A 15208-nucleotide genomic window follows, 5' to 3' on the forward strand; every position below is an offset into this window, starting at 1 on the left:
AAGCAATGAGACTGCGTCAATACGTTCCCAAATGTTATTTCTGGGCGCACTTGGCTGCTGGACCCGTGGCACGAGTCCTGCCTCTTTAAAACCTCATTTGCATAACCCCGCCCCCTCCCTCCAGATGACCACGCCCCTCCCCCCGAAGTCCTCCAGCAGGGGGCGCTGCGGTGGCTCCCGCTCTCAGCGCGCCTGCGCGAGTCCGCGGAGTCCTTGGAGGGTGGCGGCGGCGGCGGCCATGATGCAGCGCTGGGGGCGCCTCGGCTGCGCGCTCGCTCGGGTACGGCCGGGACGGGACCGGGACGGGACGGGCTGGGCTGGGCTGGGCTGGGCTGGGCTGAGCCGGGACGAGGCGATCCCGGCCGCCGGGGCTTCCCCCGCCCCCCCCGGACACGGCGAGGGAGGGCGGGAGGGAGGAGGGGCTGCGCCGCCGGCTGCCGTGGGTGCGGGTAACGGGGCTGCCCCGGGCTGTGCCCCCCTCCCCCCCCCCGCGCCTCGGTTTCCAAAAATTCCGGTGTGATTTTTCTCGCAGAGGAGCCATTTTGAGCGGGTTCATCGCGGGCTGCAGGGGGTTTGCGCGGTGCCGAGGAGGAGCTATGCCGAGCAAGGTAACCCCCGGGGGAGAGGCAGGGCGGGCTCCACGGTGGCGGTGGTGGAGTCTGTGTCAGGGTTTTAGTTAAAAAGTGCTTATTTGTCACATTTGCTGTCAAACCAGAAGCATACACAGAGCTTGAACTTCGTATCATCAGAACAGTGACACCAATTAATAGAGGAGGCTGTGGTTTTAACGACTTCAGTACAAAGTTCATGGTTTCTGCAATATTCATAATCAATAGTGCCTACACAGATATCTTCTAGCAACATTTTCTGCATTATAAACTACTAATTTGCATTTATCCTTTGTGCTAAACGTCAGTAGAAGTAGTGTTGAAAAAATAAGCCGTTTAGACGTCTTGGGTTAAGTTCCTAAAAGTTTTATAGCAGCAGGGACGCGCCAGACAAAATCTAGTTATTTAGTTCCATTTTACGTTATTTTCCCTGCCAAGTTCAAGGGAGGTTGTTTTTATTGCAGAATGAATGCATCCACACAGCTTTTCCTTTTGTCTGGATATCTGTTCTCAGATGCAAAATATAATTTACCCAATATATTCAATGGCATAATTTTTAATAGTGACTTTTCAGTGTTTCAATACTGTCAAATATGAACTACTTCAGAGATAAGTTGGTGCTCCTGCAGCAGATGCTAAGCAAAAATAACGGAGCTGTTTCCTCTTCCAGTGGATGCCGATGTCACGGTTATCGGTTCTGGCCCTGGAGGGTATGTTGCTGCAATCAAAGCAGCTCAGCTGGGATTTAAGGTAAGACCAGACCTTTTGGTTGCTGAGCAGAATGGTCATCCAGAGGAAGGTGTCTGTGTGAAACTGGGGAACCTGAAATTCTTATGTCCCATCTTGGGCCACCAGATGCTGTTGACATAAACAAACTTTACCTTGCTTACCTATATTATATGGAAGTTGAGGTGAAGGCATGAGTTGAAATGAGGAAGATATTACTGCCTAGACTGTTGGGAGGCCACTGACAATGCTGCTCAGGTCAGCTTGCTTCTGGCTGGAAGAGAGAGTTGAGATGGGCTTACATTCTCTTCTGAGGGAAAAGGTAGGAGAAGAATGCTGGGAAGGAAACTCTCCCAACAAAGAAAAAGAAATTGAGACAGTGACAAAAATGCCACTTAAAAACTACTCTGAAATCCTGAAGAGGAGACAGAGGGGATTCAAATGGTTGTGAGCAAACTGAGCAGGGAGGTTGGACCAGATGACCTCCAGAGGTCCCTTCCCACCTCAACCGTTCTGTGATTCTGTGGGGAAAAGAAAAACAGTATTCAGCTGATAGGCTTTTTGAATGTGAGTGGATGAATTCCATTGCCATCTGAGAATTTTAGAGGTGAAAACGGGTATTTCCGTAAGTTTCATTTTCATTCATAAACGAGTGTGACTTCAGCGAGGTGGTTGTTTACCTTTACTCCTTAATCTGAGCCCGATTTGCTCTCCTGGCATGGCATTATTCTCAGGTACTTTGAAATCTGAGAAGGAAGGCAGTGCTGGCAGACTTGTGCTTGCTCCTGCTGGCTGGTATGTCCCAGTGCTTCGACAGCTGGACTTCATGACAGAACAAGTTGGACAGACCCCCTGGGAAGGACAGGAGCTGCCGTTTATGAGTGGAGTTCAGTCAAACACTGGGACAGGGGCCCAGGTTATGTGTAGTCTTCATCCCTGGAGGTTTTCAGGACCTAACTGTAAAAGGCCCTGAGCCACTTGATACACCTTTGATGTTAACTGTGTTTGGAGAAGGGAGTTTGACTAGATGGTCTCCAAAGGTGGTGCCTTCTTCAACTTTTTTAATTCCTAAATATTGTTTTTCTTTGGTCATTACGCCAACAACTGGCTTTCAGTGATGTCTTTTTGGGTATATTTCAGCCTTCTAATGTGTAACAGTACCAAAAATATAAATATTTGAGGTTTCATTAAGAAGTTTTGTATCTGCCTGTGACCCTAGTGCAGCTAATTGAAATGTCTATCCTTGTTTGCAAAACCTTTTTTGTCCTGTTTAATAAATATTCCTGCCTTTATATATATGTTGTCACTGAGCTATTTGCACGTGTAAAAAAAAGGTACTCGGTGCTACAGGTTTTAATTGCCTGCGGCCTGTTGAGAGGCCCCTGGTGGAGCAGGCTGTCCCCCTGCAGCCCATGGGTCCCACATGGAGCAGATCTCCACGGGGCAGCCCCCCCATGGGTGGAGGAGCCCCCGGTGGAGCAGGTGGATGTGGCCTGGAGGAGGCTGCGGCCCATGGAGAGCCCCCGCAGGAGCAGGCCCCAGGCCGGAGCTGCAGCCCCTGGAGAGGAGCCCACGCAGGAGCAGGGGTCTGGGGGGAGCTGCTGCCTGTGGGGGACCTGTGCTGGAGCAGTTTGCTCCTGGGGGATGGACCCCGTGCGACAGAGCCGTGTGGGAACAGTTCTTGAAGAGCTGCTGCCTGTGGGCAGCCCATGCAGGATAAGTTTGGGAAAGACAGTAGAGACCCCAGGTGGAGCAGGGACAGAGAGAGCGGCGGAGATGAAGAGTTAGGGACTGACCACAGTCCGCATTCCCCCTGCGCTTCTTGGGGGGAGAGGTGGAAGAGGCTGGATGGGCGGAAGGTGTTTTTAGTTTGTTTCTTTAGTTTCTCGCTGTTCTAGCTTGTTCGTAATAGGTAATAAATTACATTAATCACTTTTAGGCTGAGTGTTTTCCCTGTGATGATAACTTTTGAGTGAACTCCCTAGCCTTATCTCAACCCTTGAGCCCTTTCCATTGTATTTTCTCCCCCTTTCCCTTTGAAGAAGGGGAATGAGAGGGGGGTTGTGGTGGAACCTGGCTGCCCACCTGAGTAGAACCACCACAGTTACCAACAATGTTCTCTGGGCATTGGCTTCTGAACAATTTCACTTGGTCTGATCAGTGGAGTTCATTTAAAGTGGACGAGGCAGAACGTTGTCAGGTCAATGAAGGAGCAGCCTGTGCTGTTTGGTCCATAGTGTGGCTCTTAAAACCCGTGCTTCATTTCACATGCCCTCATGTGCTTAAAACAGGAGGCAGGGTGAACAGGGGATCAGCATGTCTCAGTGTGTGTCATTTGATAGAACGAGTCCTGTTCTTCATGTTAGCATCTACTTGAGCTCAAAAGCAGCAACTTAGAGGAATGATGAAAGGGTTTCACCTGCACTTCTCAGCAGATATGAATTCTTAGAATGTAATCCAAGGAGCTCGTATTTTGAGCATGTATGCCCGTTACAAAGGAGGTGATGCCAGTTATTTTTGTCTCTACAAAAAGGTTTACAATGTTCTTCACCTCTCCCTCCTTTTTTTCCCCTCAGACTGTCTGTGTAGAAAAAAATGAAACGTTGGGTGGAACCTGTCTGAATGTTGGATGTATTCCCTCCAAGGTGAGTGTACAGAGTTTGTCATAACTTCATTAAAAAAAGAACAGTACCTACATGTATCACTTCAGAAAGCATTACTTAGTCTTTTTCCAAGATTGACACGCTTTGTTTAGAAATTGAATTTACAATCCAAATGAACTGAGGAGCTTCATAAATATAAGTAGAAATCTTTTGTTTACAAACTGTTTTATGGGGTTTCCCAAATCAAAGAGAGGAAGAGGGATGAAAACAGGGGGTGCATACAGATATATCTTCTCACTCTGGTGAGCTTGCAGTATGCCATGTGAAATTCCAGATCCTTCCAATTTTTTTTCAAATAAACCTGTGTTTTTTGTTCAAGGTGATATACTTATGTTAAAAGGATGCCAAGCTGTTCCCTGTTCAGTCACTAGAAATTACAGGGATAGAAGCACCCCTGAAAAATGATTAACTTTGTCTGGTTTTGATTGGACGCACCATGCTCTGAAGATAACTGTCTCTTTCCAATGACTGAAGGAAGAGCCTCATTGATTAGTTCTTGAAATATTAATCTAAGCTCAAAGAGTATTCTCGCTGGCCCAAAAAAATAACCTGGAGAGTGGGTCTGGTAGTGCTTTTGTGGACTAGTGCTGGTGGGGAGAGAAAAGGGAGAACTCACAATGTGCTCCTAAGGAAGGAGAAAGAAGAAATTCAGAAGTAGTTAATATTTGATGGTGTCAATCCTGTTTTAAGTAACCTCAAAACTAGAGCCTTGTAAGAGCAGTGCTACTGCTAGATGAAAGGAGTCATCTTCACTGGCATCCGGCAGGTGAGGGAAGATACTGACAGTCAGGCTTGTGATGACCATAGTAAAAGATAGAATTTTCTTACAAAGATCCCTCCTAACAATATTGCTGTTTTTAATCAGTTTGCTCAGAGAGGTTCCATTAGCATTGTAGGAGGAAATACAGTATAAATGCAAAGGTTCTTAAATGATACATTGTTTTGCCTAGATATTTGAGAAATACTTCTAATGACGTTCAAAATATATATTGAGGAAAAACTCAAAAACTAGATGTAGATCAACCCATCATTACTATGCATGCTTGGAACTTTGCTAGGATATATTTAATTGACTTTTCTTCTTGAGTCCTTGATTATTATTTTTATCCTCAAGGTTCTTACAAAAATGGTTCTGAACCCATGGTTAAACCTGGATGCTATCCAGAATATTTTCAGGTGGCAATAAACTTCTTAAGAAGTAGATATGTAGGCTGCGTGCACTGAAACAGTAAAAATTTCAGATACTCGTTTCCAAAAAGCCACTCAAAATAATATAGTGGTCATGGATTTTTTTTCCTTTGTAATTGCTGAAGTCTTATGTAGTGGCTGTGTCTCCAGTTAATGTTTTGGTAGTTACAGGTTCAGGGTTGTAGCAGTTAGGTAAAAGGGACGAATTTTAAACACTGAGAGCTACTATGAGTTATTCAGAAAAATGAAATGATCTTGGTCCAACAGTATTAGTTCTACTCAAGTCTGTGTATATAAGGCTAGTGTCTCAGTATATTCTTTGAATATATTGTACCTTCTTTAGGGTTCAGTCTGTGCAGAGTGCACAGTTTTTATTTCTTGTGCATATACTGATAGTTCTGTGCTTGTGATGGTTATTGTAAAAGACATAATTTTTCTTTCTGAGATCCCTCCCTAATAGTATTGTTGCTTCTAATCAAAATACCGTTCTGGAGGTTCTGCATTTCAAGCTGTTCATTTAAAAACATACTTAGAAAGGAGCTATTCTAACTTCTTTCTGAACTGTGAGTGTCCAGTGAGCTGAACTAGCTCTAAGCCATCAACTACAACTAGCTGTGCAGCTGTGATTTTGAAATGCACCTTTTAAAATACCAACATCAGACTTCTTAGAGAATGTTCTGCAAATAAAGCCTGTTTTTCTACTATACTAGCTATGTAATAAATAATGAATTCAATTGCAAGTGTATGTCCCAATTCATGTTTTTGTGTGTATACTTTAGGCCTTGCTGAACAACTCCCATCTGTATCATTTGGCCCATGGAAAAGATTTTGCTAATAGAGGAATTGAAAGTGAGTATGCAGAGCAACTTGTCAGTGCCTGGTACAACAAATGGTTTCCATCAACAAACAAGTATAACAGTTCAAATCATATTGTTATAATTGTAGGAAAGTTATTCAGGAAACCTAACTGACCTGCAAACAATACCCTTTCTCTGTCAACTGGAGGTTTAGGGACATAAAATTCTGTTCATCTATTCCTTGAGTCCCGAGTAGAGAAGTTATACTTGAAAAGAGTAATACTGCTATTTAACATACCAGTTGTTGAATGTAACCTTTATTGTTTAGTTGAGGCCTTCAGTGCATCTTACTGTATCAAACCTGTTAATTGTGTAGGTTAGCTCCTGTAAATAAATAAACTGGGATGCCTAATTGAAGTTTTTTAACCTTAGTTACAGGAATCCGCTTGAATCTAGAGAAGATGATGGAACAGAAGAGTGGAGCAGTAAAGGCCTTAACAGGTGGAATTGCTCATTTATTTAAACAAAACAAGGTTAGTTTGGATTATATACTGCAATGTATCTGTATTTTTTTTCTGATCTAAATTTGTTACTTTTTGCATTCTCATGTTCTTGACACAAATAAATTTGAGTGACTGACTCGGCAAGGACAGATTCTGAATGCTTCACTTTTAGGGTATTTTAAATGAACAGCTCTTTCATTCTTAAATCTAATTAAAAGAATACTAGTAACTTACTGTGGTACTTGTACCAGATGGTGATGCAAAGGTTAGTGTTTGTGGCTTCTCTAAAGCAGTGAAATTCAAATTAAGTGTAGAATAACTTACATAAGTAATTTAAATCTTAATTTACTGTGTTCTGATTATCAAAGGTTACACATGTATCTGGGTTTGGAAAAATAACTGGCAAAAACCAAGTCACTGCAACCAAAGACGATGGCAGCACACAAGTTATCAACACAAAGAACATTCTTATAGCCACAGGCTCAGAAGTTGCTCCCTTCCCTGGAATTACTGTACGTATCTGAAATCTTGGTGCTACTGTCTTTCAGTGGGTAATATCCACATCATTTACTGTATAATAACTTCGTATATTATTGTATAATAATGGCCTTTGCTTTCTGTGAGCTGTACATATTGTAAACCTCTCTTTGTGGATTTCTTTGCCTGTTGTTAGATTGATGAAGATAATATCGTGTCATCCACTGGCGCACTGTCACTAAAAAAAGTCCCTGAAAAGATGGTTGTCATTGGTGCAGGAGTCATCGGCGTGGAACTGGTGAGAGAATTGGTCCTGAATTTATAAAGGAACAGGATGTTACTTTTTCATTGTACTTAATAGTATTGCTGTGATTTAACAGATGTTGTGTGAGTTCTAGTGAAATCTCAGAATCTATGGCCTGCTAGATCCCTTTCCTACCTGAAAAACTGGGTAAGGGTGTGTTGAATCAGCCTTCCTGAATCTGGTTAGCTAAGAGGAGAAATGAGAGAGGAATATACATGCCTCACATACAGTTTTTTGGGTTGTTTAACTTTCACTGAGGTTTGTACTTGCTCTGTGTCTAGATTGGGGAACTTTCTCTTTTAAGGAAAGTTCATTTTAAACCATCCTAAATTCCTGCTTGTAGCAACTAATCCCAAAACTCTTACGTGATACAATTACATGTATTATATCTAAAAACCAAAGGAGTGAAGGCTTTGTAGTCCTTTTGCCTCACACCTACATAGTTTAATAAGTATGTTTATTTGCTGGTCCTGCAAATGCTTGAGCATTTGCATGTCTTCTTAGTGGTTGATTTAGCTTGCTGACCATTAAGCAAGGAAAAAGTAAGCAAAGTGTAATCTGTTTGGATGGATATGGGGTAAATAAAGTTTATATGAGTTTTGTGAAGCTGATGATAATGGTTATAGTTAAAATATAAGCTACCACTACTTCTGCATGTATTTCTATTGCATAAAACTTACATGTCTTACTGTTTTGATGTAGTTTGGTGGTATTAGGACACCACAACTTCTGTTGGGTTTTCTGAGCTGCATGCCATTTATTTGAGTTTTAATTTTTCTATTCCTATAACCTAAAATACACCTAATTATTTTAACTGTTTATTTAAAAGCTTAATTCCATGGGTCGTATCACAATAGTTTTAGATGTGCAAGCAGTGATAAATCCATACTTTCTGAAAGGCTTGTGTTGGGGAGGACAGATGCATTATCCTACACTATGTTTATAAAAACTGATCAGTTTGCTGTAATGTTTTGACCCCCTTTCACAGAGTTTACTGTTTGTGGTAAATACTGCAGTAAAGAAACAGGAAATTTTCCTTTCAAAACCTTCTCTTCCCTTACGTATATTGTTGTGACTGCAGGGGTCAGTTTGGCAGCGCCTTGGTGCAGACGTGACAGCTGTGGAGTTCATGGGCCATGTTGGTGGAATGGGAATTGACATGGAGATCTCTAAGAATTTCCAACGCATTCTGCAGAAACAGGGACTTAAGTTTAAGCTAAACACCAAAGTTACCGGTGCTACCAAGAAACCAGATGGAAAAATTGATGTAGCGTAAGTATTTATCATAAAACTAAAGGAATACAAGTTACATTGCTCCACCCAGTCCTTCAGATCAGTTTGAAAATACAGCCTTATTCTTCAAACAGGAAGAAATGAAACTTAATTCTTCAGTGGAACTTAATTTTCATCTTGTATTGTAACTTGATGTTCATAATTTTGGCTTTACTGAATTCTAAATTGTTTGTATAGGAAAGGTTCCATTGACTTGAGTTGGTGCATTAGTGTAAAAAAAAACAGGTTTTTTGTTTGTTTTAGTGAGATGATTTAAAAAGAAGAAAGAAAAAAAAAACATCCTAAATTGTGCTTTTCATGGAAGTTCTCTGCTTCTGGTATAATTAACATAAATGGTTAGGATCATTTTTAAGCCATTAATTCTTGGATGCTTACTGGAAAGGATCTTTTGTCCTTTCCTCCCTGTGTCTCAAAGTAAGCATAATAGAGATTTGATTGTTTCTCATTAGAAATAAATGAAATTGTTCTGGAATGTTTTAAATAGCCAGACTTGAGCCTGTTGAAGATTCTGATACAGAAAAATATAAAGCAAATTTTCTTTGTAAATGTCCTTACCCTTACTCTACTTCTGTTCCTTTTCTTGTCTACACATTCTCTACAGACTGGTTACATAAGCATTTTCTTAAAACTACAATTTAATATTATTTAACAAACTTAAGCTTAAATGGAATCTTAATATGATGAATTTTTTGCTCTATCTCCATGCCTCAGGACAGTCTGTGCTTCACCATTGTAGAGGTGCTAGCTTTGGGCCTCTATGTCCCATGCTGATGCTGGCTGGATCTCTGATGTAGTCTCTTTCTGTATTTATTTAGTGTTTCATACTCAAGGGAGTGTGCTTTTCAGACACGCTTCCTAATTATCCTCACTGGCCATGCTTTGGTTCTTTATTGCACTCTGAGCACATAAATTGAACTTGTTCTGGATGCAACTAAACATGAAGATGAACTTGAGGGATGTACTTTATGCAAGACAGATCTGCAGTTTTGGGCCAGAAGAAAGCTTTCCTGGAATACATGGCCCTACCTCACCCTGAAATAGAAACAGTTTGGATGTTGAGTACTCGGCACCAATTGCTTTCCTGTACAGATTTGCTTTTAGCAGGCCATGCTATTTGTTCATGGATACGTAGCCTGAATTTCTGTATCTAGGAGTTGTTAACAAATGGGGTAAGAATGACTGGCCCTTGTTCTCTCTCCTACTCGTCAACTCTTGTAAGGAAGAAGTGAAGGGTGGACTGAAGGCAGGTGTTTTTGGATTCCAGATTGAGCCAGTAGGTCACCATCTGGATCATGTTAATTACTAGTCAGTGAAATACAGTGCTGCAAGTTTACAGCTTTGCATTTTTGCTGTTTGTTTTCCCATAGCGTTGAAGCGGCAGCTGGTGGCAAGGCAGAAGTAATAACTTGTGATGTGCTCCTAGTCTGTATCGGTAGGCGTCCTTTCACAAAAAATCTAGGTCTCGAAGAAATTGGAATTGAACTTGATAAGAAGGGGAGAATCCCAGTCAATAACAGATTCCAAACCAAAATTCCAAAGTAAGTAATATTTTTAACATTTTTTACTTTATTTGAAATGCAACTCTTATTTTTAAAAGTTTAACCTATTAAAACACTCTTTAATTGCTGAATATAGCTTTTTTTATTGAAAGGAAAACCTAAAATTTCTGTCTATTTCTGCAGTTGAAGATTTGTAGTCAACTCTTAAAACTTTTGTAATTTAAAAGTCACTATGTGTTGGTACTAATTCTTGAAGTGTGGTCATTTGGTGGAAGCCTTTCTTCTATAGTCTCTCAACTTCTTCTGAAAATTAATGTTTGAATCTGATTTGATGGGAGTATGTTTTAAAATAACTGTTATATAAAGTAGCCTAGGTGTATTAGGACTTCTTAAACAGTATCTTATTTTGTTTCATTGGTCTGATAGCATCTATGCTATTGGTGATGTAGTTGCTGGACCGATGCTGGCCCACAAAGCTGAGGATGAAGGCATTCTCTGTGTTGAAGGGATGGCTGGGGGAGCAGTTCACATTGACTATAACTGCGTACCCTCTGTGATATACACTCACCCTGAAGTGGCCTGGGTTGGCAAATCCGAAGAACAACTGAAAGAAGAGGTACAGCTTGTTTTCTTCTCAGACAAATCTTTTTCCATCTTGGATGTATTTTAATAATCTAGTAGTGGCTATTAGTTTATCTAGCTACTTTGTGCAGGTGAATTTCTCTATCTGAATTTATTTTGTAGGGTGTATGATTGATTCCTTCCTGCATGCCACCCTCACAAGGACTACGGTCGTCTTTAATAACTTGTTGTGTGAAATTAATACTGATTCGCTGCTAATTTTTCTTCTCTAACACAGTTTTATACCTGTTATCTTCATGCATTGATCTGTTTGTCTTATCTGTCTTCTATTTTTGTATTAGTTCTATTTTTAGATTTATCTGTATGGTTACATCATTCCTGTTGAGTTTTCAGGTCATTAACTCTGTCAGTAACACGTATCTGTTTTGTAGGGGGTAGAATACAAAATTGGGAAATTTCCATTTGCTGCTAACAGTAGAGCAAAGACAAATGCTGACACAGATGGCATGGTGAAGATACTTAGTCAAAAATCAACAGACAGGATGTTGGGTGCTCACATTTTAGGCGCAGTAAGTATTATAAATTATGCTGTTGTCTTGGTAGTCTTAAGGGTTTTTTGTTGTGTTACACAGTTCTTGCAAAAAAGGAAGATTTGAATTTCCCCAAATTGCTTCAATTTGTTGTTTTCTTCTGCAGCCATGCCCTCCTGCCCTCATCCCCAGAGCTTTTCTGTTACTTTGGTGTCAGACCCAGCTTTTTTTTATTGATTCCCTAGAATTGCTAGGGTTATTCAGTTATTCTTTTTTTTTTATGAACGTTACTAAATAATTGAGAGAACAGTAGAAATTGACTTAAGTTCTAGAAATTGGGGAGCTGAATGGACTGGTTTTCATTGCTTTTTTTCCTCCTCTGATATTCCAGCTTCAGCTTGGGTAACCTTATTTGGCATTCACTAAGTCTGGGGTCAGTGATGGAACTGATGGAACTTGATTAAAAAAAAATATTTTTTTCAGAATTTGAAATCAATTTTTTTTTGGAAAAATATCTTTTTCTCCATTACCACGTCAGAAGTTGCATCTTAGACCCTAACCTCACTCTTTGGCTTGGTTTGGTTTTCTTAGCTGTAAAGGTGTAAATATTCTTCTTTTATTCTTTCCCCTAAAGATGTATGCAGAAACATTTCCATAGATCTTTGTATACAGCTTTCATAAAGAAGTTTTGTGTTTTTAGTAGTGATAATATACAGTACCTTTGATCAGAATGTGGGTAGTATCTGACCAGTATTTTGTGGGAAAAAGCCCAGATTTCACACAACCCTCAGTAACAAGAGCAAGTACTCTGATTTAGCATTATGTTTAGATTTACACTATTTGAGTGTAAATCTATAATTAAAAATCTGCAAATCTACAATTAAAAGTGGCATTAGGACACAGCTGAAGTGCTAGTCATATTATGGCAGTGTTTGTTTATTTTTTAGCAAGATAGAATTTACAAGCTGGATACTTCTAGTCAGTAATTTAAAGAGTCTACACAACTGCATGAAGATCTTTTTAACTACAAAGAACATTAAATTACAGGGTGCTGGCGAAATGGTTAATGAAGCTGCTCTTGCTATGGAGTATGGAGCATCGTGTGAAGACGTAGCCAGAGTTTGCCATGCCCATCCAGTAAGTCTTTTCTAAACAAACTGTTGTACACCACAGTTGCACAGACTTGCTATAACTACATTTAAATATTAATTATTTGTACCTTTTCTGCCTGTTCTCTGCAGACGGTGTCAGAAGCCTTCAGGGAAGCAAACCTAGCAGCATCTTTTGGCAAAGCTATCAACTTCTAAAATGAAAGACCAGTTCTCTGTACATGCATAGCACATGTCTGGAAGTGGACTGTGGTCCTTGTGGAAGGCTGAGTTTGAGGATGTTAGGACTGAATTAAGTGAATCTCTTCATTTTAGCCATCATATTTAAACAAGTAGAGTTTGGAACAAGTGGAATTATCCAGTCTCTGTAAATTAAATACTTACATGTTTATTTACATTCTGAATGTTGCAGGAAAACAGCCTGACAGAACTTTTTTTCTTCAAAACCAAGCATTTCGCTGCTGCATGGGATTATAAAGTGTGTTGGTCAAAAGTCTGAACAAGTGTCCAGCATACCTGGTGTGTTCTTATTTGAAGTAGTGATAGACTAAAACAGTTGAATGCTGGCACTTAGAATGCCGCTGGCACTTAAAATGCCACTGTCACTTCCGCACAAAAACATATGTCCTTCTGAAAGGATTAACTAAGTATTTAACCTACTTCTTCTTGCATACAAATACCAAAATTTGGTTTGATCTAGTAATGTTAGGGTGCTGGGAGAAGAGGGGCTTGTATAGATCAATTAAAACTATATTAACTTTTTTAAGAGAAAATCTCTGTGTGTGTGATTATCCACACATCATGTTTTCATATTGAAAACTCATCGGGAAAAATCAAGTGCTGGTAGGGAAATGAAAAAAACAAAGAAAAATTTAATCGTTCTGCTACTTAATCTTGTTTTTAAAGCTTCCATTGTCCAATTCTCTTCAATGTCAAAATGCTAGAACTGGATAGCAAAGCAGTGCTCACAGTTAAGTGTGATAACGTGAGGGTTATTCTTCTGCACCTTCCACACACAAGGGCTGCAGCATCAGCTCTGCACATAGTTGAGACATACTTTGTTCTCTCCTTGTTTTCTATTTTGTGCTCTCTTTGTGTCTCTGCTGTAGCAAGAGAGCTTAATAAATATTTAACATGGCTGGAGGGTTGTATTGGGTTTTGTTTGTCACAAACAGCATCTTTGGAGTATCCCTAACGTGTACAGGGAATGTACCCAATTCCAGTAGCTCACTTGTTTTGCAGGGTGCCTTTTTTTTGTTATGCTTTTATGCCTTGAAGAAAATCTTAATATGTGCTGATATTGTACGCGTCCATTTCCATTACGTCGTTGGGATGATAAATGGAGAAATGCTTTCCAAAAAAATTCTGCAAAAGCTACTTGACTTTGTGTGTAGACAAGGTGGTTATGCCATTTTTCTTAGAGCTTCTAATTCAAGTATTGAACTGCTCTCTGTGCTGAGAGATCGAAGAAGATTCAAAGTCAGGTTGAATGGGACTTTGAGCAACCAGACCAAATGGAAGATGTCCAACCTTCTGCAGGGACTAGGTGATCTTTAAAGATCCCTTTCAACCCAAACCATTGTATCATTCTATGAAATGTACAATTTCCTTAAGGTAGCAGTTAATCTTTAAGCACCTTTAATACTATTCTTCATTTTGTTTTTATAACCTCTGTTTGAAAAGTAGATAGGAATCAACTAGGGTCTTTTAAGCTCATCACCAGGCTAAGAGATGATGCACTGTATCCTTGAATTAGAGGAGCAAGTGAATTAATGTGAAATCTCCTTTCAGGTGGGTGTTAGTAGGAAGCTGCTGAAATAAAGGTAAGGTAACAAAATGAGGGAGGGAGAACCCAATTCTCCTCGTAGATCTAGGCATCTCAGAATCACCTCTTCCTGTGGGTAAATCCTATCAAGTGTTCATCTGGCACTTTCTAAGTTCTAACTCACTTTTTGTAAGTTCCCTATTCTCTAAGAAATACTCCTGTGCACTCCCTCCTCTCACCCAATAATTGTGGCAGTTTTGGGCAGTCTTGCTGTGGTTCAGCCTTGGGATTCATCAGTTACAAATTCTTGTATGTTGTTTTGTTCTTCATACATTTTTGGAGTTTGGAACACTTTGGTACAATTTCAGTAGCAGTCTTCAGAGATTTGTCTCCTAGACACTCGAAAATAAAATTTAAGGCCTGGGGTTGTTATGGTATTGTTACTTCCCAGTATCGTTTCTGCTCTAGTTAAATATACCAAAAGTGCTTGTAGAGGCAGAAATATGTCTGAATGTTGCAGAGTTTGAAGATTTTATTTTTAACACCTGTTAAATATACCGTCAGTGACATAGTGTGTGATGCTGCTGTGGTAATCAATTCCTGTTCTGGATTTTTTTATTCTAGTGTCTGTAAGTGTGAAGGTTGGATGATTATTTAAATGTGCTGCTCTCCAGTTTCCATAGGTGGCGCTGTAATTCTGCTGTAGTTGCCCCGACCAGCTTCTGCTGACAGTCAAGGTGAGCTAAATTGTTGATCAAAGAACATATCCAAATACATTTCTCAGGTCGGAGTTAGCAGTCAGGATATGTAAAAGCCTGCTGCAGCTGAGGATGCTAACTTGCACATAGGTTAGTTAATACTGCAGACCAATTACTACACTTACTATGTGGTTGGCTGAAGGTACACTGTGCTGTAGTAAGTTTGAACTTACTACATATAAAGTGCAGTTTATATGAGCTGGATATCACTCTTGCACTTCAAAAAAGAAAGTCTTATTTGTGTTTTGTTAAGCACAAGCTGCTCTTAGGGAGATTCAGTGTGCTGCTTTAAGAGTCTGTGTACCACTCCTTAACTGCTTCACATTAAGTGCCCTATGAACTTGGTAGCTTTTTTTTTCTAGAGAGTCTTGATCCTCCAATGCTGGTTTATCACATAAATGTGATT

At 40.1% G+C, this 15208-nt stretch overlaps 1 protein-coding gene across 1 annotated transcript; it reads left to right on the plus strand.

The window, feature by feature from the left end:
- The first annotated feature begins 132 nt into the window (after positions 1 to 132).
- Positions 133 to 13417, plus strand: DLD (dihydrolipoamide dehydrogenase). Its single transcript, XM_027459013.3, has 14 exons — positions 133 to 280; positions 533 to 608; positions 1279 to 1358; positions 3911 to 3979; positions 5965 to 6034; positions 6415 to 6515; positions 6854 to 6997; positions 7159 to 7260; positions 8348 to 8538; positions 9927 to 10097; positions 10485 to 10674; positions 11072 to 11209; positions 12218 to 12307; positions 12412 to 13417. Exons 1-14 carry the CDS (start codon positions 239 to 241, stop codon positions 12475 to 12477), a joined length of 1530 nt encoding a protein of 509 aa, XP_027314814.1. The 5' UTR covers positions 133 to 238; the 3' UTR covers positions 12478 to 13417.
- Positions 13418 to 15208: the final 1791 nt, after the last annotated feature.

Source organism: Anas platyrhynchos, chromosome 1, assembly GCF_047663525.1.
Source record: "Anas platyrhynchos isolate ZD024472 breed Pekin duck chromosome 1, IASCAAS_PekinDuck_T2T, whole genome shotgun sequence".
Classification (NCBI taxonomy): Eukaryota; Metazoa; Chordata; class Aves; order Anseriformes; family Anatidae; genus Anas; species Anas platyrhynchos.

What these genes read in the sequence shown, in the direction of transcription:
- DLD (XM_027459013.3), top strand. Translation starts at nt 239, where the DNA reads ATGATGCAGCGCTGGGGGCGCCTCGGCTGCGCGCTCGCTCGG. An exon ending in GAGGAGCTATGCCGAGCAAG is followed by an intron (nt 609 to 1,278) that starts GTAACCCCCGGG and finishes TTCCTCTTCCAG; the next exon opens with TGGATGCCGATGTCACGGTT. An exon ending in ATTTATTTAAACAAAACAAG is followed by an intron (nt 6,516 to 6,853) that starts GTTAGTTTGGAT and finishes TGATTATCAAAG; the next exon opens with GTTACACATGTATCTGGGTT.